This window comes from Taudactylus pleione, unplaced genomic scaffold, assembly GCF_031769625.1.
Source record: "Taudactylus pleione unplaced genomic scaffold, aTauple2 ptg000225l, whole genome shotgun sequence".
NCBI lineage: Eukaryota > Metazoa > Chordata > Amphibia > Anura > Myobatrachidae > Taudactylus > Taudactylus pleione.
Window position 1 is genome coordinate 13,480,605 of NW_028284627.1, and position 24,660 is coordinate 13,505,264.

At 45.7% G+C, this 24,660-nt stretch overlaps 1 protein-coding gene across 1 annotated transcript in view; it reads right to left on the minus strand.

Annotated features, from left to right (window-relative positions):
* The window catches only part of SOX30 (SRY-box transcription factor 30), a 91,900-nt gene that overhangs the window by 9,621 nt on the left and 57,619 nt on the right, over positions 1-24,660 (minus strand). The window contains 1 exon segment of the mRNA XM_088478971.1: positions 22,212-22,428. Coding sequence (XP_088335097.1) covers positions 22,212-22,428 — 217 coding nt within the window.

The following is a 24,660-nucleotide window of genomic DNA, read 5'->3' on the forward strand; positions in this document are numbered from 1 at the left end:
TAATCTGTTGGAAAGATCGTATACCTGTTATTCTGGGGTGCATAGATCTTTCTCGAGAATTGATTACCTTTTAGTGGCCGAAGAACTAGTATCAGAGGTGGATACATCTGGAATTAATGAGATAGTCATATCTGACCATGCTCTAATATATATTATAATAGATATACCAAATATTAAGAAAGGGTCAGGATCATGGAGGTTCCCAGCATACCTATATAACTGTGAAGACTTTGGAAAATACCTTAGGGCTAAATGGCTAGAATTACAGGGAGATAACCAAGAACATAGACAAGACCCAATACTATATTGGGAAACATCTAAAACAGTTCTTAGAGGCCACATAATATCTTACATATCAAATTATAAGAAAAATAAACAAAAGTATGAAAGTCTTAGCAATAATGTATCAGAAAGCTTTAGAGAATATTTAATAAATCCAATAGAGAATAACTTTAAGGAGTATAAACAAAAAAGACAGATACAGGAAAGTAATTTGCTAACCCAGGCAAAGACAGCACTGGACTACTCTAAAACTCGATTCTATAGATGGGGTAAGCGCTCAGGGAGATTATTGGCATCACTGGCGAGGCCGGGTAAAATGAGAAATATTATAACGGCAATTACGGACCCAAAGAATGGGGGATTACTTACTAATAATGAAGAGATAATAAGGGTATTCCATGAATATTACTCTAACTTATATACATCTACACAACAGGAGGTTCCCTTAATGAATCAATTAATAGAAAAATCTAATCTCCCAAAACTTTCACAAGTGCAAAAGGAGCTACTGAATAGAGAAATTACAAATGAGGAAATACAGGCTGTCTTTTCCTCGATTAAATTAGGAAAAGCCCCAGGACCTGATGGATTAGCACCAGAATACTATAAAATTCTTCAGCAGGAGATTGGTCCAATATTATTGGATTTATTTCAATATACTGTATACGTACACATAGCCCTGACTATCCATCATTCAATAGAGCACACACAACATTGATACTGAAACCGGGTAAGGACCCTCAAATGATATTTAGACCAATATCATTGTGGAACTTGGACTGTAAGCTTATGGCAAAGATAATGGCTAATAGACTCCAGACAATATGTGCTGAATTAATGACAGACCATCAACTGGGCTTTATAACGGGCCACCATGTGGTAAAAGGGATTAGAACAGCCATAGCAGCTATAGTCCAGGCACAACAGCAAATAAGGCATTCAATACTATATCATGGTCTTATTTAAATAAAGTTATGAACACCAGAGAATTTTGGAAAAAATGTATTAACTTTATTAATTTTTTATATGACTCACCATACACATCTCTTCTCGTTAATGGTAATAAGAGCAACATAGTAAAGATGAGTAGAGGCACCAGACAAGGATGCCCACTCTCCCCACTTATGTTCAACTTAGTTTTAGATCCTATGTTAAGTTACCTACAAAATTGGCCAACTTTGAGGGGAATAGAAGCAGGCCCCAGAGAGATTAAAATAACGGCTTTTGCAGACGATCTGTTACTATATATAACAAATCCAAGATCGGCTGTGAAACCCTTGATGGAAAAATTAGCAGACTTTGGTAGAACATCGGGATTTACAATAAATCTAGATAAATCCGTGGCAGTGTATTTAAAGTCGGGCTTTAGGAAACCATCATGGGCAGGAGAGTTTCCTATAAGATGGGCTCCTAAGTTTATAACCTACTCGGGGGTTAAAATACCGAAGGAGATAGACTCAATATATAATCTTAATGTAAATCGACTATAGAGGCCTGCGAGAGAGAACTGAGGGGGTGGAAAAACCTCCCTATATCCATCGGATGCCGTATCTACCTTATAGAAATGGCGTCTTTCCCGAGGCTTCTATACCCGATACAGTCATTGCCGGTCTTGATAACTAGAACTGATGCAAACAAGATTAATGGCTTATTCATTAGGTTTATATGGGAAGGAAAAAAAGCAAGGATAAGTATACCCAAATTGCAACAACCTACCTCTAAGGGAGGAATGAACCTGCCTAATCTAGAATGGTATAGTCTATCAACACAATTACGATATATTAAAGACTGGCTTCAGGAAATAGATAACTATGCACATTCTTCTTTGGAGGGTTAATTTCTTAAAAATATGGGGTTAACTGCATTTCTTCACGCCACAGAGGCGGAGGTAGTTCCAAAAAACTTTGGAAACCCATTACTAATGAATACTAGAAAAGTATGGAATATTCTGAGACGTAGAATGAAAATTCACGCAAATAAGTCGATGCCTTTAACTTTTCTGGGCAATCCAAATGTCCAGGTAGGTGAGGCAACATACCCCTTTACTCTTTGGAAAAGGATGGGGATAAGCAGAGTTGGACAACTGGTTGACATGTATAATAAAAAAACAAAAACATACGGACAGATAAGAGAAGAATTTGAGGGGATAGGGGCCCATAATTTAGCAATCACCCAAGCCCAACATTATTCAAGCACTGTAGTGCGAACATTGGGAGAGAGAGATTGGAATAATAGATTAGATACTGTATATTATTGATGCAGAATAGCATAAATCGTAAAGCAATATCACTCTATTATTCAATGGTAAGGGATTTAGTAGATATTAGAGACTAAAACAGGAATTGGTAGATGGAAGGAGAAATCTCTGAATGTGTCTTTGGAAACATTGTATAAGGCGTTGAGTAAAGCATCTAGAACTACTTCCAATACCCAAATTCCTGGCGATGTTCCTTAAAATTCAACACAGGACATATCTGTCCCCATTGAGACGAAGAGAGATAGGCCTATCAATCTCTTATAGATGTGTAAAATGTAGAATGAGAGCGGCAGATATTATTCACTGTCTATGGGAATGCCAGATCATTAGGAGGTTCTGGAAAAAAATTGAAGGTTTCATAAATTTATATGTGGAAAAAGATCTTAGGATAAATCTAGAATGGGCTATACTTAATATTAGGCCTCAGGATAGGAAAGATACACGTCGGAATTCAGAAGTTAATACTTGCAATATTTGCGGTGGCAAAAAAACGATACTGCAGACTTGGATTCAGCCAACAAAACCGTCCATATCTATCTTACTAGATAAATTATATTACATTTTTAGAATGGATTGGGTAGAGACATCCATGCAGAAAGGAAAAAATATAGGGATGTTTTATGAGACATGGGGTAGATATATCCAAACCTTATCCAAAACAATACAAGATAGAATTAGGGAATGTTTTTCGGAAATAAGATGGAATGAAGGGAATGCAAGGCATTAAGAAAGTGCAATAATTAGAGTTAAGGGCTAGTCGAAAAACATGTAAAAAAAACTGGATAAAGGACCTGATGGATATAAAGATTAATAAACTTTTCCAGATGGAATTGAAGTGCAAAGAAAATTGTGAAAATATATGAAAAGTGTTAATGTAAAAACATTTTTTCCTTTTAATATTTTTGTAATATGTTATTTTTGTGCAATAAAGATATATATATATATATTATATATATATATATATAAAAAGAAATCCCCTTTGTCAGCCATTTATTACAGAGGAAGCATAATACTCCTAGTACCATTATAGAGTGGGTGCCCCGTTGCAAATATTGAGCTGGGGGCCACACAGCTGAGCTCTAGTTATGCCATTATATCCACATTAGGGGTGTGCACCGGCCACTTTTCGTGTTTTGTGTTTTGGTTTTGGATCTGGATCTTTCTTCGTGTTTTGGATCTGGATTGGTTTTGCCAAAACCACCCTTCCGTGTTTTGGATTCTGGGTTTTGTGTTTTGGATCTGTATTTTTTTGAAAAAAGCATAAAAACAGCTAAAATCACAGAATTTGTAGGTTTTTCTGCTCCTATGCTATTATTAACCTCAATAACCTTAATTTCCACTCATTTCCAGTCTATTCTGAACACCTCACACCTCACAATAGTGTTTTTATGTCCAAAAGGTTGCACCGAGGTAGCTGGATGACTATGCTAAGCGACACGAGTGGGCGGCACAAACACGTGACCCATCTAGGCGTGAAACTGCAGTGGCAGACAGGATGGCAGTTTGAAAAACTAGGCCCCAAACTGTACATAATGCAAAGAAAAACAGGATATGCACACTTTAACAAACCAATCATTTCAACGCCAGGGTCTGCCACACAACTGTGGCTGAAATGATTGGTTCGTTTGGGCCCCCACAAAACAAGCTGGCAATTAATCTGTCCCTGCACAAACTGGCTCTACGGAGGCAAGATGTCATCCTCATCCTCCTCATCCACCGATTCCTCACCCTCTTCAGTGTGTACATCCTCATCCTCACAGAGTATTAATTCGTCCCCGCTGGAATCCACAACCACAGGTCCCTCTGTACGTTCTGGAGGCTGGTCTCCCTGGAAGAGTTGATAATTCATTTTATGAACATCATCTTCTCCACATTTTGTGGAAGCAACCTCCTACGCCTTTCGCTGACAAGGTTCCCGGCTGCACTAAACACTCTTTCGGAGTACACACTGGAGTGGGGGCAACTCAGGTAAAATAGAGCCAGTTTGTACAGGGACCTCCAAATTGCTTCTTTTTCCTGCCAGTACAGGTACGGACTGTCTGACATGCCTACTTGGATGCTGTCACCGATGTAATCCTTTAACAGACAGACGCACACTTGTCGCTGCTGCTTTGAGGACAGTATCATATGCAGTGACAGTAGACTTGTCAGAAATTGTTGGCACGTCCTTCAATCCGGACCAGATGTCCAAACCAGCCCTTGACTTATGACACAGGCGCATGCTTGGCGCTGCTACTATGTTGATGCACGTGCGGCTACATCGCACACAAGTCACAAACACATTAAAAAAATAGTTTTTGATTTTTTGGAGCACTTTGAGGGTTACACCACCCTTTAACAGACAGACGCACGCTTGTTGCTGCTGCTTTAAGGATGCAGGTGCGGCTACAGCCCACACATTTCACAAAGACAGAAAAAAAAAGTACAATATTTTTATTGTTTGTGTAGCACACTTTGAGGGTGTCACCACCCTTTAACAGACAGACGCACGCTTGTCGCTGCTGCTTTGAGGATGCAGGTGGAATCTAGACGGGATTTGGAACCGGGGACACACTACCTCCATCAATTGTCTAAATCCCACTGCACTAATGGCGGATACCGGACGCACGTCTAACACCAACATAGCAGTCAAGGCCTCAGTTATACGTTTTGCTTCAGGATGACTGCTGTCGTACTTCATCCTCATCGCTAGGGACTGTTGGAGGGTCAATTGTTTAGTAAAAGTAGTGATGTTCCTACTTCCTTTCTGGGATGATGAACAACTCCCAGCAGCAGCAACAGCACTAGGAGGAAGTGGTTCTTGATCTTTCCCTATTTTATTTTTATCGGAGAAAGTTTGGTCCTCCATTTATGTTATATTGATATATACGTGCGGCTAAAGAGCACACAAACACAGAAAATATTTTTTTATTTTTGCTGGAGAGTAGTGCACTTTGTGGGTTACACCACCCTTTAAGAAATGAGCCAGCCGGCTCTTTACTTATGGGACACAGGCGCACGCTTGGCGCTGCTCCTTTGTTGATGCACGTGCAGCCACAGTGTACACAATTCACAAACACAGAAAATATATATTTTTTTGGTTTGGACTGGAGTGTACTTTGGGGGTTACAGCACCCTTTAACGGTCAAGCCAGCCGGCCCTTTACTTATGACACAGGCGCACGCTTGGCACTACTTTGTTGATGCACGTGCGGCTACTGCGCACACAATTCACAAACACAGAAAATATATATTTTTTTGGTTTGGACTGGAGTGTACTTTGGGGGTTACAGCACCCTTTAACGGTCAAGCCAGCCGGCCCTTTACTTATGACACAGGCGCACGCTTGGCACTACTTTGTTGATGCACGTGCGGCTACTGAACACAATTCACAAACACACAAAAAATATTATTTTTTTAGCACTTGTGGGGAGCACCCCTGATGGACAGAGCACCCCCTGGACAACACTACAGCACCCCTTTAGGACTGGGACACTGCACAGGACTTTGGAGTGGACACAGCCCCTATGGAGAACTGACTGCACAACACAGTCCAGCCAGCCCCTATGGACTTTGAAGTAGTGGACACAGCCCCTATTAACAACAGCAGCACAGCACAACACAGCCAGCCCCTATGGACTTTGAAGTAGTGGAAAACAGCAGCACTACACCACTACACAGCCCAGCCAGCCCTAACTCCCACCATCCCTCTTCACTGTCCACAGCCGAGTGAGAAAATGGCGCCGACGCGGGTACCTTATATAGGTTCCAAAACCCGCGAGACTCGGAAGGCGGGATGATGACGTTTTGCCTCGATTTCAGATCCGAGTCAGGCGGGAAAAGTCGAGCCTGACTCGGATCGGCCTCGGATCGGGGGGGCTCGGGGGGGTTCGGATTTCAGAAATCCGAACCCGCTCACCCCTAATCCACATATCTCCCAACATGACCCATTCCAGGAGGTACAAAATGCTCTGTTCCTGGACTTCCCTCTTAAATTCTGATTGCCGTTATCTGTGGTGAAACATCTTTTTTTTAATCATGTCTGATCTCTGTCACTGTGACCTTAAATAACTAATTAACCCCTCCTGCTTTATTTCCTTCCGCAGCTAACAAGATGACTGTGATCATATCAGAAGTACATCTTCCAGATCAGCACATGACTGCAACCCACTTCTCCCCCTCTAACAGAAAGCTCAGTGTTCATTAGGAAAGATGTGACTTAGGGGCCTATTTATCAATATTATTTCAACTAAAATAATTTGAAAAAGGGTGTTTTCACACCCGTTTCACATTATTTTAGTATCACATACATTTATGAAAGAGCAATTGGCGTCGTTTTCGAGAAAAACTATTTCAATCCCTTCAATTCACAGATTAGTAAGCAGATCGTATTTCCTATACTTGTAATAGGAAATGTGTTCTGCTCAGATTTACTAAAAATAAAAATGTGAAAAATACCGGGGGAAGCCCTGTGATAATAATGCCACCTGGAGATGGCGTTATCCAGGGTTTCCCTGGGTTCCCAGACTCCTGGAGCCGGCTCCAGTGATCAGCTGTGTGGTCTAAATAGACCACAAGCTGATTACTGTAAAAAAAAAAAAAAAAAATAGTTAAAAAGAAAAACACCTGATTCCAGGGACCGGAGATCGGTGCTCCGGTGATGTCCTCTGGGGCTCTGGTCAGCTGGTCTTCGGGGTCATGCACTGTGACCCTGGTCAGCTGCTGCATAGATTCCTCAGGATTCTTGGGAGCCCAGGTCATGTGTCCCCCTTGCCTCTGTCACCTGCTGTTAAACTGCTTACACAGCAGGTGGCAGAGGCAACAGTGAATAAGCAGGGCACCTGGCACGGTTGCGGCTACATACATCCACTCGGCACAGGTAGAGACAGGGAGGATGGCAGCCGGAGCAGCATGCGTGACATCATGACATCGCGCAGTTGAATCAGAGAGGGGCCGCCAGCCGGGTCTGACAGCCAGCCGCCAAGAAGCGGAACACAGGCAGCGCAATAGGTAAGTATTAGCCGGGGCCAGGCTGGGCTTGAAAGTCACGAGGCAGGTGGTGGGAAGCTGCAGATGAAGGAGGGAGAAGGGGTGTGTGTGAAACACAGGGTCTGCGGTAGAGGGGGGGTGTGACAGGGTCTGGGGAAGAGTGTGTGTGTGTGACAGACACAGGGGCTGATGGAGAGGAGGGGGGGTGACAGGAGCTGGGGAGAGGGGTGTGTGTGACAGAAATCGGGGCTGTGGAAGGGGGGTGACAGACAGGGGACGAGGGTGTGTGTGACTGACACAGGGGCTGGGGAAGAGGGTGGGTGACAGACACAGGGGCTGGGGAAGAGGGTGGGTGACAGACACAAGGAAGAGGAATTGTGTATGACTGACACGGGCTGGGGATGAGGGGGTTGACGGGGACATGGGCTGGGGAAGAGGGGAGGTGACAGACACAGGGTCTGGGGAAGAGGGGGGTGACAGACACAGGGTCTGGCTGGGGAAGAGGGGGGTTACAGACACAGGGGCTGGGGAAGAGAGGGTATGTGACAGACACAGGGGATGGGGAAGAGGGGGGCGTGACAGACACAGGGGCTGGGGAAGAGGGAGGTATGTGACAGACAGGTGCTGGGGAAGAGGGGGGTATGTGACAGACACAGGGGCTGGGGAAGAGAGGGTGTGTGACAGACACAGGGGCTGGGGAAGAGGGGGTCGTGACAGACACAGGGGATGGGGAAGAGGGGGTCGTGACAGACACAGGGGCTGGGGAAGAGGGGGGTATGTGACAGACACAGGTGCTGGGAAAGAGGGGGGTATGTGACAGACACAGGTGCTGGGGAAGAAAGGGGAGTGTGACCGACACAGGCGCTAGGGAAGGGTGTGGTGTGACAGACAAAGGGGCTGGGAAAGAGGGGGGTATGACAGACACAGGGGCTGGGGTAAATCAAGCTGAGAGATAAAGGGGCTGGGGAAAATGAAGCTGAGAGACACAGGGCCTGGGGGAAATGAAGCTGAGAGACACACTGGCTGTTGAATTAAGTTGAGAGCCATATGGGCTGGGGGAAATTAAACTGAGACACAGGGGCTGGGGAATTAAGTTGAGAGCCATATAGACTGAGGGAAATTAAGCTGAGAGGCACAGGGGCTGGGGAATGAAGATGAGAGACATGGGCTGGGGAAAATAAAGCTGACAGACACAGGGTCTGGGGAAAATTAAGCTGAGAGACACAGTGGCTGGGGAATGAATCAGAAATACATGGTGGTGAAATGAGTCTGAGAGACACAGTGAATCAGATGAAGCTGAGGGATACGGGATAATGATGGTCTCTCCCTGAAAGATACAGAGGATATGAGTGGATGGCTGCAGATGGAAAGGCACAGCTAATGAGGCTGGAGACATGGATGGTGCTGGAGTGACACAGGCAAGGAAGAGGCTGGAGAGATGATGGTTGAGGCTTTTACAACACAGGCGAGGATAAGGCTGAGAGACACAGTTGAGGATGATGCTGGAGAGACTCAGGGGATGAGCCAAATGCCGACCCACATGCACCTACTGGGAGGGGATGGGAGTCCCCAAAAACATGATTGTACAGGCCACAAGATTTCTGTTGCCGGCCCTGTCTATAGCCATGGCAGGGGGTGTGGGGACTATGAGGCCGGAAGCTGAGGAGGGCCTGGTGATACATGTTCATCCTCTATACCTGTCACTGCTCTGCTGTTCTGAGAGGGCCTTTGCTGTTCTTCACTAGGAACGCCTTCACTAAATTCATATCCAACCCTACAACCCATTACTATACTGCACTAGCACGTGGATGTCACTGACCCACCTGGTGAAGGGCAAGGGGCGGCAAGTGTTAGACATGTGTAGCTGAAATGACTGCATAGTGGGCCTGATCCAGGATGGATCGCAACTGCGATCGCAATTACACACGCAGTCTCATTGCGAAGATATGCTAATGTCTGGGATCGCTATGCCATACGCAGCCTAACATAAGGACGCCCATCTTACCTTACCTTACGCACATCCGTAATACTTAGCAAGACTGCGAAACCATTGGTAACATCTAATACAATCGCAGCCTCACGCTCACTTGCACAAGGTCTGACCTTACTCAGGAATTGCTAACCTCATCGCACGCAGTGAGTACACAAGCTGCGTATGGCATTGCAGAGGCTAATTTATGCATGCCCCTGCAACGGCGTTTAAATGCACTGGCACGCCTACGTTTCGCCGACCCCTACCACCCCCGTAACCACCCCCAAATGGTACTTCCTATCAATCACTCGCGATGGGTTTGCTTATTCCCAATCGCAGTTGAATCAGGCCCAGTGTGACAAGTTTCATCGGAAGCGCATATATACATAGTGTAAATAATACATTTGCAGACAACTCTGAATCACCTCCCAGGTCTCTCTTTAGTTCCTCTTTTCCCTTTAAATTGTAAACGCTTACAATCGTCTTTTCTATAAGATGACTATAAATATGCAATGTATATTAGAGATGAGCAGGCTCGGTTCTCAGAGAACCAAGTCCGCCCAAATTCCGGGATCTGAGATACAACTCGGATCTCCCTGCCTGCCCTAGATCCCTATCTGAAGCAAACCACGAGACGGATCTCGTGGTTTTGCCCCAGGCTCCAATTTTCAAAGTCCGGTTGAATTCAATAGGCTTACCGCTGATTGGCTGAGAGAGCCGTCTGTCACGGCTCTCAGCCAATAAGTGCTTGCCCATAGACTTCAATGGACACAGGAAAGAAGGAAAATACCTGCCATCCTCCCCGCTGCCCATGCCACCAGCACCACAGCGCTGCCCATGCCACCGGCACCACCGTGCTGCCCATGCCACCGGCATCCCCGCGTTGCCGATGCTACAGGCAACCCCGCGCCACCAGTGCCCCTGGCATCCTTGCCCTGCCGATGCCGTGGGCACCCCCGCACTACCGACACCGCCGGCACACCTGCATTGTATTTGAGCTGGTGCATTTTTGCTTAGTTTAACCAGCCAGCCTTTGGCCTATGTTGGTGAACAATTTTATGATCTGTGAGGTGGTCAAAATTGAGTGGAAATTACTGGAAATTAATGTTATTGAGGTTAGTAATACTGTAGGAACAAAAAAGGCCCCAACAACACAGATCCAAAATTACAACCAAAACACGAGGTTGGTTTTGCAAAACCAGAACCAAAAACAAAACTTGAAAGTTAATCCAGAACCAAAACCAAAACACGGGGTCGGCACATATCTCTGATGTTTATGCATAGTTCTTAAGCTGGTCATACACTAGTACGACCAGCAGAAGAAAAGATTCATCTTACGATTTCCCTGGCAGTCCTGGCCGCATGATTTGGTGCTTTTGACACACGATGTTCATACAATCATTCTCCCCGATGCATCGTGCGCCCAAGCGGCGTAATTTGTTAAAAAACAAAAAGACTGATGCACGCATGGGTGAGGGAGATCCGTGATGCATGCATCTATCTTTTTTTTTTATTTAAATTGAGTTTATTTGTAAAACTTTTTCCCTAACAGAGAGAAAAGAAAGAAAAAAAAAAAACACAATACAAGAAGCAAAATCCCCCCACTCCTAATGAACCCTAAATAAAAAAAAAATCATAATAATAAACAGCCATTAACATATAATCTCATTAATACAAAACCAAATCCAATGTATAAATAATACAAAACAAAAATATCTGCACAAAATAAATCTCAGTCCTTTCAAATTAGCAGAAAAAAATCACAAATAAAGATTCAGAATATCAAGACATTATTATGGCGTCTTACCGGGTGCCAACCCATCAGCGTCTGAAATCCCCCCCCCCCTCCAGTAACATAATATGAAGAAATAATCCATGGGCCCCAAATACGCTCATATTTGAGAATACAGTTACGCTTAGTATATGAAAATCGTTCATACCCCACCAGTTCATTCATCAACCCACACCACTCAGCAAAAGTAGGGCCCCTAGATGCCATCCAAGTGCGGGCAATACAAATCTTTCGCAGAATCAATGCATTAATCACATATTGGACCGTTAAACGATTAGCCCTGTCCAAGAGACCCAAACCAAAGATACACATTTTAGGGGACAAAAGGGGAATACCACGTCCCGTGTTGGTGACACAGTTGGTGACTTGGGACGAAAACACCCGGACAGCAGAACACTCCCAGAGGAGATACCAAAATGAGCACTGGGTAGTAGAGCATTTAGGGCACCTATCAGAAGCACCAGATCCAAATCTACTCAGTAATAAGGGGGTAAGATACACCCTGTATAATAAAAAAAATAGTATCTGTTGAAATCGCACTGCAGAGGTGGCAGACACATGACTATTCAACACTAAAGACAACTCTTCATCATCTAATGGACCCAAATCATCCACCCATTTAAGTCTAAGTGGTGCTAGGGCATCATCTGAATTAACAGTTAGGAGGTAGGAATAAATTCGGGAAATCAATCTCCTACCACTAGTCGCTTGCAGCACAGCCCTAACAGGATCAGGAGTAAATTGCGGAGGACCAGAAGAAAACTGGACGGATAGGGCATGTCGAAACTGTAAATAGCGGAAAAACATAGAATTCGGGACCCCAAATTCAGTCCTAACAGTGTCAAAGGTTTTAAAAACCCCGTTACTACATAACTGTCCGAGGGAGAAGACCCCCCTCCTGGACCATCAAGAGCTACAATCTAATAGGGCCAATTCTCCAAGAGCGGAAGAATGCCATAAAGACAAATTGGGATCAATACCTTCCACCCCCACTAAAGCACGGGCCTGTTTCCACAATGTATGAGCCTGTGTGACCAGTGTAGCTCCCCCCGTTGGGCATCTGTCGTCAAGTAAGAGTTGCAAAGGGGAACATCTTCTAGAAACAGTATGTACCAAGAAAGTAGGCAAATCGTGGCTCTCCTCACCCAAAACCCAACCCCACAGATGAGCTAATTGAGAGGCCAAATAATAAAGGCGGAAATTTGGAAGTGCTAGGCCACCCAACACTCTAGGCCTACTTAGGGTCTTAAGTTTTATTCGAGGACGTTTTTCTGCCCAAACTAAAGAGGAGATATAGCTATCTATCAGTTGAAATATACGAGGAGAGATATAAACGGGCCTGCTGAAAAACATACAAAATTGGGGTAGAACAATCATTTTTACCAAATTCACCCGACCTGTAACGGTCAAGGGAAGTTTATTCCAGACATGCAGCTTGGATTTCAAGGAGTCAACTTGTGGCTGGACATTGAGTGGGACAAAGTCCGACATAGATGACGTTACCGAAATTCCGAAATATTTAAACCTGGGGGTCCATTCCAAAGGAGTATTCACAGCCCCAACAGTTGAGGAAGGACCATGAACAGGAAAAATGCAAGATTTGTTCCAGTTAATGTGCAACCCAGAAAACTGTCCAAAAGAATCCACCAAGGAGAGAAGGGCGATCAAAGACTCCAATGCATCAAACAAGAATAACAGCATGTCATCTGCATAGAGAGCCACCTTCTCAACCCTTTGCTGTATCTGTATTCCGGGGTGACTTCTGATAAGACATACCAAAGGCTCGATGGCCAGGGCAAAGAGAGTCAGAGAAAGAAGACAGCCCTGTCTAGTACCTCTAGAGAGGCGAAAAGAAGGAGAAACATATCCATTAATACAGACCCGCCCTAAAGGGGAAGAATATAGTAATTTAACGCAAGATATAAATCTAGGTCCCATCCCAAAACGAAGCAGGATCTCCCAAAGATAGTGCCACTCCACAGAATCAAAGGCCCTGGCGGCATCCAAGGATACCACCACTGCCTTGTCATCCACAGAGTCCGCCAGCTGCAAACTCGGATATAATCTCCTAGGTTTTTGTGAGGTAGAATTCTCCGGCATGAAACCAGTCTGGTCAGGATGCACCACCTCATCAACTACCTTATTAAGCCTAGGTGCAAGCATTTTAGCCAATATTTTAATATCTGCAGAAAGGAGGGAGATCGGGCGATAAGAGTCAGGATCAAGAGGATCTTTGCCAGATTTAGGGATCATAACAATAATGGCCTCTGACATAGAAAGGGGAAGAGTACCTAGGTCACATAGTTCATTAAAAAGGTCAAGGAGTCTAGGAAAAAAGAAAAGGGCATGTTTATTATAGATCTCAATAGGAATCCCATCCACTCCTGGGGCCTTACCCCCCGGGAAATGAAGAAACAGCCACCCCAATTTCCTCTACAGTAAATGGGGAGTCAAGGAACGCTCTGCTGTCTGGGGAAATGGATGGGAGGGATATATGTCCCAAATATTCAAATAATTCTTCTAAAGTATAGTGGGCCAGGGAGCAATAAAGACTAGCAAAATACTCATAGAACACATTCGTAATAGCAGGTGTAGAGGAGTGCAAATTACCTAAGGAGTCCCAAATTTGAGCTACGACTGTAGCAGGTCGAACCTCCCTAGAAAGATAAGTCAGGAAAGCCCCAGATTTATCTGAATCTGAATAATAACTATGCTTAACAAAGAGCAGGCTTCTTCTGGACTTATCTAAGAGGAAATCAGATAAAAGTTTAGATGGCCTCCATATAGGAGGATCTAGCAGTAGTAGAACCAGAGGACAGATTTTGCTGTTCCAGCAAGTTACAACGATTTTCCAGCTCCGCTTCCTTTTTCTTATGGAAAGTTTTAATACTTCTCACCCTACCAATTAAAGAACCACGTAGGACACCCACAAAATATCAAAGGAAACGGAACCGGTATTCTCAGAGAAAAAAATCACACCATTGGGATTCCAATTCCGAGTCAGCACCCATTAATGTAAGCCAGAAAGGGTTAAACTTCCAAAAAGAGTGACCTCGTGAAGCAGCAACATCAATATTCAGTAGCAAAGGGGCATGATCCGACACCACGAGACCGGTACTTCACCTCAACAACCTGCGGGACCAGCCTCCCGGATATCAGAGTGAGATCAATCCTAGAAAAGGAATGATGAGAGGCCAAAAAGCAAGAGTACCGAGCCAGGTGAGGATGCTGTACCCGTCAAATATCCACCAACCCAAGCTCATCCACAAATTGGCAAAAGAGTGAGGGGAGGGACCAGACACAATCAATCTTTCACGCCACCTATCCAGGGCAGGGTGTAACACATTATTAAAATCCCCTACACAAATAACCGGGGTATCAGGGAATAAGGAAATAAATTCGGCAGACTTTTCAGGACCTCACTAGTATAAGGAGGGGGAATATAAGAATATGGAGTGGGGAGGAGTGAATAGATGCCCATATGAAGACATATCTACCCAAGGGGTCAATCCTAACTTCATCCAGCACAAAACTAGGGCTCTACGAACAAGGACTGACACACCTCTGGAATACAAGGAATGTGTAGAGTGATACGCCCAGCCTATCCAAGGTTTTTTGCAAAGCCAAGACTTTCCCACCCACTAAGTATCTTTCCATCAAACAAATAATATCAGCCTGAGCCTTTTTCACCTGAGTTCAAACTAAGGAGCGCTTGATCCGGTCATTGAGGCCCCGGATATTCCAGGAGAGAATTTGGAGAGGGGAACCTAAGCTAGTAGACATCATGGGGTTAGCCACACACCAGAGGGGAGAGGAGATACAGACATCTGAAACAGCACAGATGGGGGCACCTAGCGAGACATGGCAACACAGCATAAAAGAGAACACGGTAGGAGCTGAGAATATAATAAATAAAGGCATAATAGTTTAGAAAAAAAACACATTGCAATGGCATAGAATAGAAACATAAAATAAAATCCCATACAATAACCCCAAAGAAAAACCCACAACCCACCCTGTATATCCAACCCAACCAGATATACCTAGATCCCTATCCTACAGACTACAAACCCCAAAACAAAATACCCAATAAACCCCTTATATTATTTCATTTTTTATATAAAGGGTAAGAGAGAGGGGGGGGCAAATCTTACCTCAGCCGTAAGGTGGAGTGTCGGCCAGGCCCAAAGCAGAATTGCCCTCCCCAGCACCCAGCACATAAAATTAAAGTATGAAATATGTACCACAACAATATTACCAACTGGAGAGCAACTGAGAGCGAATAAACATCAGATTAACTATGACCAAAAAACAATCATACAAAACTGAGTAATGAAGATAGATAACGCTCAGAAGCAAACACAGCTCATGGAACAACAAGTCCAAGTCAATCCGGAGGAGCATCGTCACCACAGCCCCTAAGATCCAGCCACGACAAAGCTTCACGTGGGGAATGAAAGAAGTTAGATCGTCCATCAGCCACCACACGTAGACGGGCAGGAAACAACATGGCATATGAGAGGCCCAGATCACGTAGGCGACGTTTAATCTGTATAAATTGGGACCTAGACTTCTGGACATCCATACAAAAGTCTGGGAATACTGCCACCCGATTTCCATTATATTCCAAAGGTCCACGTAGATGAGCCAAACGAAGGATCGAATCTCTGTCCTTGAAATGCAAGATCTTGGCAATGAATGTGCGAGGGGGAGCGCCAGGAGGTAGAGCCCTATAAGGGATACGGCGCGCCCTTTCCACCGCAAAGTGGGCGGTGAAATCATCCCGGCCAAAAGTGTCCACCAACCATTTTTCCAGAAACGACTCCGGTTGAGAGCCTTCAGACTTCTCGGGTAGACCAACAAAACGGATGTTATTTCTGCGAAGTCGGCCCTCGATATCAGAGGTTTTTGGTGCGGCAGGCCACCATCTGGGACTCCAAGGTTGAAAGCCGTCCCGTAACCGGAGCAGTGACATCCTCTAATGTGGAAATACGAGTCTCGGCCTCACCAACACGTTCTCGCATCGTCTGCATATCATGACGGATAAGGGAAAGCTCCACATGAACTTCAGAAATCTTGCCAGACAGCGTTTTCTCTGAAGAGGTGATTGCCCGCATTAGATTATGCATAGTGATCTCAGGCTCCAAAGGAGGGTCCTCAGGAGCAGGCGGAGAGGAGGGTTGAGAGGAATGAGCTGGATCCCGTAGCCCCACCAGTTCCAGAACGGGAAAACCTCTCCAGCCGCGCAGCGACCGACTGCTGGGAGTTCTTTCCCATTAGTTCTAAATCGCAAGCACAAATTCAGAGGTCAGCAGGCAGTGGAGAACAGTGCAGGGAGGTAGCCAGCAACTGGATTCAGAAGGAGGAGGGCTGTGCAGGCAGGGAAATTACCAGTGATATATGAGTGCAGAAGTTGAGGACACATTGAGATAGATCCAGTAACAGACCCAGTGCTGCAGCTTCACTCTGAGATGCACAGCAGAGCATGCAATGTCAGTCCACTGACCCTTCCATAATGCTGAGTCCAGATCCAAGATGGGAGTGGGGGGCGTGGCCGGGTAATGACACTGTTTTGGGGGCAGAGCCAGGGGTGGGGCCACACGATCGTGCCATCGTGGCTCCGCCCCCTCATCACAATGCCGAAACTATAGGCTTTGTGAAGCAGGGGGCGGAGCCACGATGACACGATTCAGCGCGAATCGTGTCATTGGGCCCCTCGGTTTGGGGGTTTCTATTAGTAGTCCGGGGGGGGGCAGGCGGCAGCCGGGAGGCTTGTCTGCCTTTCCAGGGGGTCAGGTGTGGCACCCGATATTCGGTAGGATCCTGACCAAAGGCCGTATTCAAATATCCTCAGAGATCCAGAGAGAGGATCAGCCACCCCCGTAGCCGCCCAGGACGCCAAACAACAGTGTGCTGTGTCCGGCACTGAAGACAGGAGCCGCAAATATAGCTGGAGCCGGATCCAAGATGGTGACCGCGACCGGGAATCGCGGGTCCGCAACAGCAAGCAGGACACTGGAAAAAGAGTGAGAGAGGGTCTCTCAACTCCCCAGCCCCCCAGGGCACCTTCCGGACAGCAGAGGAGACAAGCGCTGGTGCCAGGAGCCGCAACAGATACCGGGGCCAAATCCAAGATGGCGCCCACGATAAGGAGACATTGCAGGGAGAGATCTTCAGCTCCCACAGCACAGCAGTCAGTGAACACAGACTGACCTTAGGACTCCTGGAGCTGGGAGTGGTAAGTAGTGAGGGATATACCAGTGCCAGGGACTGGGTATAGGGTACAGGATGGTATGTATCGTATATTAGGGCCTAGGTGCTACAAAGACAGCCTCCTACATCCAGCCCATCCAGGCCACGCCCCCCGCATGCATCTATCTTTAATAAAATAAGCACAGATGCAGGGATGGTTCAGTGAGAACCATCCGTGCATCTGTGAAAAAAAAAAGTGTTTAAAAAAATAAACGGTGTGCCCCCCACCAAAGAGCAACCAACCCCCGGGCTTTTAGTGACCCAGTGCTGGTTGTGCAACATACGGGGGACAAACGATGTAGGGGTCCACCGTATGTAAGCACAACCAGCACCGGGCTAGTCACAACCAGCCCTGGATGCCAAAATACAGCGGACAAACGTCCCCCGTATTCTGCGCAACCAGCACTGGGCTCTGAACTGGTCCTGGTTCTGGAAATACAGGGGGAAAGCGTAGGGCCCCCTGTACTTTCCAGAACCAGCAGCAGACTTTTTCTAGCGGGGGGCTGATGCCACAGCACAGGGAGCCCTTTCACCGGGTCCCCAAGCCGAAGCATCAACCCTGACCGCTAGAGTCAGTCCAAGCCGGGGATCCCTGGGGTGCTGGGGACCCCCACAATACTGGGGTCCCCCCGCCAGGGAACCCCAGGCCATGGCTGATAGTCCGGGGCTATCCCCAGCACCCCTGGGGCGGTGGATGCCAGGTTGAAAGTGTATAAGTGTAGTGTAAAAAAAGAAGTGAAAACATTGTCTTTACAAGTAGAACTGCAGGTCCCAGCTAGCCTCCCCAGCATGCTGCTACTTGGAGAACCACAAGTACCAGCATGTGGGGCATTAAACGCCTGTAAAGTGGGGCATTAAAATTGTAAAGAAATGTTTAAATAAACACAATACACACACACACACACCGTAACAGTATAGTTTTAATACATACATACACACACACACACTCACACATACTCACCTACATTACCTGGACTGGTCCTCTTGTCCATGTAGGCATCAAGGATGGTCTTGGTAAAAAGAGAAAGAAAACAACAACCCACGAACTAGGTACCAACCATGATGATTGATACCCCCCGAATGAAGAGCTCAGATGCGGCTTTTTCCTTTGTAGTGCCATGTCTGAGCGTTCATTGGCTGAGAGAGGTCAGCCCCCACCTCTCTTAGCCAATGAACGGCTCCCACCATTGGAGCCAGTAGTGAGAACCGCAGGATCGCATTTAGTAACCCTGCGGCTCTCACCATTGACTTCAATGGTGGGAGAGTGGGAGACGTTCATTGGCTGGGAGAGGCGGGGGCTGACCTCTCTCAGCCAATGAAGGCTCAGACACGGCACTACAAAGGGAAAAGCCGTGTCTTAGCTCTTCATTTGGGAGGTATCAACCATCGTGGTTGGTACCTAGTTCGTGGGTTGTTTTATTTTTTTGTTTTACCAAGACTAAGGATGCCTACAGGGACAAGAGGACCAGTCCAGGTAATGTAGGTGAGTATGTGTATGTATGTATGTATGTATTAAAACTATACTTTCACGGTGTGTGTGTATTGTGTTTCTTTAAACATTTCTTTACAGGTGAACTACAGGAACCAGCGGGCCCTTAAAGCTCCGCATGCTGGTACTTGTGGTTCTCCAAGTACCAGCATGCGGGGGAGGCTTGCTGGGACCTGCAGTTCTACTCGTAAAGACAATGTTTTCACTTCTTTTTTTACACTTCACTTACACTATCAACCTGGAACCCACCGCCCCAGGGGTGCCGGGGATAGCCCTGGGCTATCAGCCTGGGCCTAGGGTGCCCTGGAGGGGGGGACCCTTTTGTTGGGGGGGTCCCCAGCTCCTCAGGGATCCCCGGCCTGGACTGACTAGCGGTCAGGGTTGATGCTTCGGCTTGGGGACCCGGTGAAAGGGCTCCACGGGCTGTGGCATCAGCCCCCCGCTAGAAAAAGTCAGCTCAGACGTATGATGCATCGGGGAGAATGATCGTATGAACATCGTGTGTCAAAAGCACCAAATCGTGCGGCCGGGACTGCCAGGGAGCTGCCGGAGAGTTCAAGGGAAATCGTAAGATGAATCTTACCTTATGCTGGTCGTACTAGTGTAAGGCCAGCTTTACACTTTGGGCCTGATTCAGATTTGGGAATAGAGGAAGACAGAGCAAGTAACTTAGCACCTGGACAAACCATGTTGCAATGTAAGGGGAGCAAATACATAGATTTTGTGCATGTAGAATAAATGCTGGGTGCTGTTGCATGTAGTCCACACATGCAGTACAGCTTTATTTTCACTGCAATTTAGATTTCCGTTTGGACACAACTCTCCCCAATCTAAATCTCTCTGTACATTTTAAATCTGCCGCACCTGCAGTGCTGCATGGTTTTACCAAGATATACAGGACCTCATTCAGAGTCGGTCGTTGCGGCCGCACGGTCGTAAGGGAAAAGGGGCCGGATATGCAAATGATGCACTCGCAAGTTGCGTCCTTAAGATCGGATCGGTAGCTGGACGACCAAGGGGAGGATGCGGCCGTAAGACCAAAAAATATGCCCCCTTCTCGTACGCATTACACGTCATCTCCGGGCATATAAGGATTAATCGAGACCGTCGGGAACCATCGAAACTGGTCGTAGACCTTAAGGTTCACCATACCCTCTCTTAAGCACTACGATCAGGTCAGTGTACAAACCACCCATGTCACGTGTGCCATGACACTACTTTGTTAATTATGCACTCCCATAAAACGCCGTTCGCATAATTAGGCACGCCTGCGTTCGGATCTCCACTCCCCCGTTCACAAGCACCTTCCCCAGTTACCACCCACAAACGCCTAAGCCTGTCACTCAAACTAACGACCTGGCTGTGTTCAAGGAGAGAGAAATTTCTGATTGTAAGAGCTAGTTTGCGGATGCGCATTGCGAACTTTACGCATGCGCAGTTTAGCGAACATCGGTGGCGTACGACCGTGCGGCCGCAACGACCGACTCTGAATGAGGTCCACAGTTACTTGCTCTTTCTTACTCTAGGCTTGATTCAAAGTTGGGAGTAGAGGGTCTGATTTACTATGGAACACAACTGCGAATGCAATAGCGATTACGCACACAGTTTAACTGCAATAGTATGCTAATTCATTGCCATCGCAGCACTACATAAGGAAGCCCACTTCCACGCACGCTATCAGGCTTCAGGCCGCGTACAGCATTGCAGTGGATAATTTATGCACGTCCCTGCAGCATGTTGAAACACACTGGTATGCCAGGATTCAGCTAACACCCCCCCCCACCACCCACAAACGGCACTTTCTGTCAATCACTCTGCGATGGATCTGCGTAGTCACTGCGATCACAGTGCCGATCGCAGTGGCTGGTTCACGCACGCGCACTGTGATGTATATGCAAGCGCAGTACGCAACAGTCGGACAATTGAAATGCGGATTAGCAACTGCGTTCCTTGCTGAATCAGGCCCAGAGTAAGATAGAACAAGTAACTGCATCTTAGACACACTCCTCCAAAACTGAAATCTCTCTGCACATTTTACATCTGCCCCCCCTGCAGTGCAGCATGGTTTTACCAAGATGCACAGTTACTTGCAGGGAGCTACCATGCGCGGTATGCCCCAGAGGGCTCACTTAATGCAGAGATTTCCTTGCAGCTCCTGAGGAAAAATCTGCGTTAATTGAACCCTCTGGGGTTACTGTGCAGGATAGCGGCGGTAATTGAATAGCGTAGAGCTGCAGCCGTACTGTAAGTCCAGCAGCTAATTGATACTGACATTATGTTACAGGTATCAGGTCCATTCCAAATGATCCTGCATTTCATTGTGTGTGTTTCCACGTGGCTTGCGTCCCCAGTCTCTAATTGTGTGATTAATTACATTTTCAAACACTAATTATGCTGAATATTGAAAGGTCCCACTAAAACGACATTCATTATATAATAGTCAACTTTCAATAATGAGCTTAATCAAAGTGCTAACTGCAAAAATGTCATGTTTAGTATAAAGCTGTGTACACACTAGACCAGGGGTTCCCAACCACGGTCCTCAAGGCACACTAACAGTCCAGGTTTTAGGGATAGCCATACTTGAGCACAAGTGACTTAATTAGTACCTTAGTTATATTGATTTAACCATCTGTGCACAATCATGGATATCACTAAAACCAGGACTGTTAGTGTGCCTTGAGGACCGTGGTCGGGAATCACTGTACTAGACAATACATTAGACAATTTGTTGTTTTGAGGCAAACCGGAACAAATCGTTCACATCGTCCAGTATGTACGCACTATTGCTCGCTCCCGTGTGTCATTCATCACATCTTAAAATATCTTTAATGCTTTGTTGTTTCAATCGTCTAGTGTGTAAGCCCTAACGGATGACCAGGTGATATGTTAACGTTATATAGTTAACGATCTAACGACCAAACGATGCAAGATATATTGTTCGGTCATTTGAAAGTTTGCACAGTGTGTACATTTTATATTGTTTGTTCTGGGGTTCAAGGGAAATCGGGATGATCGTTGCGTTGTTTGCACATCGTCTAGTGTGTACCCAGCTCAAGACTAGGGAATGTAGAAGCAAGGAGAGATATACTAGCCTGATGTCCTAATTAGTAAAGTTTTAAAACTGGATGAATGTTCAACAACATATACAAAATACACAGATATAACACATATAAAGCTGTGTTCTAAATACTGCTTACCTGGGTTGAAAGAACTGTGGTCCAGGCAGGAAGTATGAATGGTGGAAAGGGAAATGTGTTGGAGCCCCATAAAGGTCTAGGTGAGGGGGAGCTGGTGTTATCTGTGTATGATTCACATCATCAGGCTGAACCATTGTGTTGACCATAGGATGCTGATCAGGAGGTGTTGCCACCATCTGTGGAGAAGCTTCTTCCCCTTTCAAGACAAGAAAGTACATTTGAGGTAAGATAAACAATCAGAGGGTCCAAGATTTTTCCCAAAAAGTGTTTCCCCTTCTTTAAGATTATACTGGTATCAGAGACAAGCTTCACGATGACCTTCAAGTCTCCTGAGATACATCAGAAGCTAGGAACCAAGACAGATTTTTTTTAAACTTACAAAGAAAAATGGTAGTTGCTCAGATCAGCTTAATTGCATAACACAGGTGCTTGTAAAGGGCGGGGTTTACTCTGAACACAGAAAAAAAGAGAGATTTGCCCTCCAGCACACTGCAGCAAAAACAATACATAAATCCTACATAATAATAGAGATTTAGAGGTATTGGTTACACATATTTGCAAATATATGAATAAGTGCCAGGCCAATCGTCAAGGCTCCTCTATACTGGCGTCCCTAATATCAGGGGCTAACGCCCAAGAAGCAAGGCACCCCAAAAAAATTCCAACCAAGGACCATCCCCAGGGCATCACACGAAAAAGGGAAAAAGGTGATAGTGAAGTATGTAGAAAAGATGTGTAAAGATAAATCAATAAGTGTTAATGAAATGATAAAGAATTAAAATGACATATATAATGTACAAACAAATAGAGAAGTGATAAAAGTATTCTATGTGAATTAAGTGGTGATGCCATGAGAAAGGCCCAGTCAGAAGCCCCCCGGGGGCCCCACTCCCAAACGCTCACCCCAAAATAATTATTGCTACATAATGGTAGCACCAACTCTGGGTCATATAATTACAATTGATGTACTGCATGATAACAGTACATATGTAAGCTGAGAGCTAACTTACCTTGGAGGTACCCCAAAAAACCTCCACATGGCACTATAAGCATCAGCACCTCCTCCTAATGCTGTCTGCCTTCATGCCTCTCCAAATTTACAAAGAAAAATGGTAGTTGCTCAGATCAGCTTAATTGCATAACACAGGTGCTTGTAAAGGGCGGGGTTTACTCTGAACACAGAAAAAAAGAGAGATTTGCCCTCCAGCACACTGCAGCAAAAACAATACATAAATCCTACATAATAATAGAGATTTAGAGGTATTGGTTACACATATTTGCAAATATATGAATAAGCGCCAGGCCAATCGTCAAGGCTCCTCTATACTGGCGTCCCTAATATTAGGGGCTCACGTCCGAGAAGCAAGGCACCCCAAAAAAATTCCAACCAAGGGCCATCCCCAGGGCATCACACGAAAAAGGGAAAAAGGTGATAGTGAAGTATGTAGAAAAGATGTGTAAAGATAAATCAATAAGTGTTAATGAAATGATAAAGAATTAAAATGACATATATAATGTACAAACAAATAGAGAAGTGATAAAAGTATTCTATGTGAATTAAGTGGTGATGCCATGAGAAAGGCCCAGTCAGAACCCCCCCGGGGTTCACCTTTTTCCCTTTTTCGTGTGATGCCCTGGGAATGGCCCTTGGTTGGAATTTTTTTGGGGTGCCTTGCTTCTCGGACGTGAGCCCCTAATATTAGGGGCGCCAGTATAGAGGAGCCTTGACGATTGGCCTGGCGCTTATTCATATATTTGCAAATATGTGTAACCAATACCTCTAAATCTCTATTATTATGTAGGATTTAAGTATTGTTTTTGCTGCAGTGTGCTGGAGGGCAAATCTCTCTTTTTTTCTGTGTTCAGTTTTTTTAAACTGCCTGGAATGTTATTATATGTGAATACTATTAATTTGTCGGGGCTGGTTAAGGGGAACTAGGACAATTTATTAAAATACTAGCTGAAGTACCCGGTTTTGCCCGGGTTTAAATTTTTTAGTTATTAAGTTTTATTATGTGATGTCATCCAACTCCATTCAGTGGAGGCTCCCTGGGTCAAAGTTCTGCCTGGCACACTGCTGTGAAGTCCAACCGGGACCCCAACCACTCCATTAGACATCCCAGACCAATTGTCTCCCCTCTATGACATTTGCATCCAAATACATCCAGTAGAAGGCCCAGAACAGGCTCCCCGGGTCAAAGTTTTGCCCAGCATACATGAACGGGAGGTCCAACCGGGACCTCAACTCCCTAGTACGTCTTCTGGGATCCAATGTTACCACTCTGAAGTTTTCATTCAAATTATGTGATGTCGTCCAAATCCATCCAGTGAAGGGCCCAGAATAGGCTCCCTGGGTCACAGTTCTCCCTGCACACTCCACTGTGAGGTCCAACTGGGACCCCAACCACTCCATTAGGCTTCTCAGACCAACTGCCACCCCTCTGTGAAG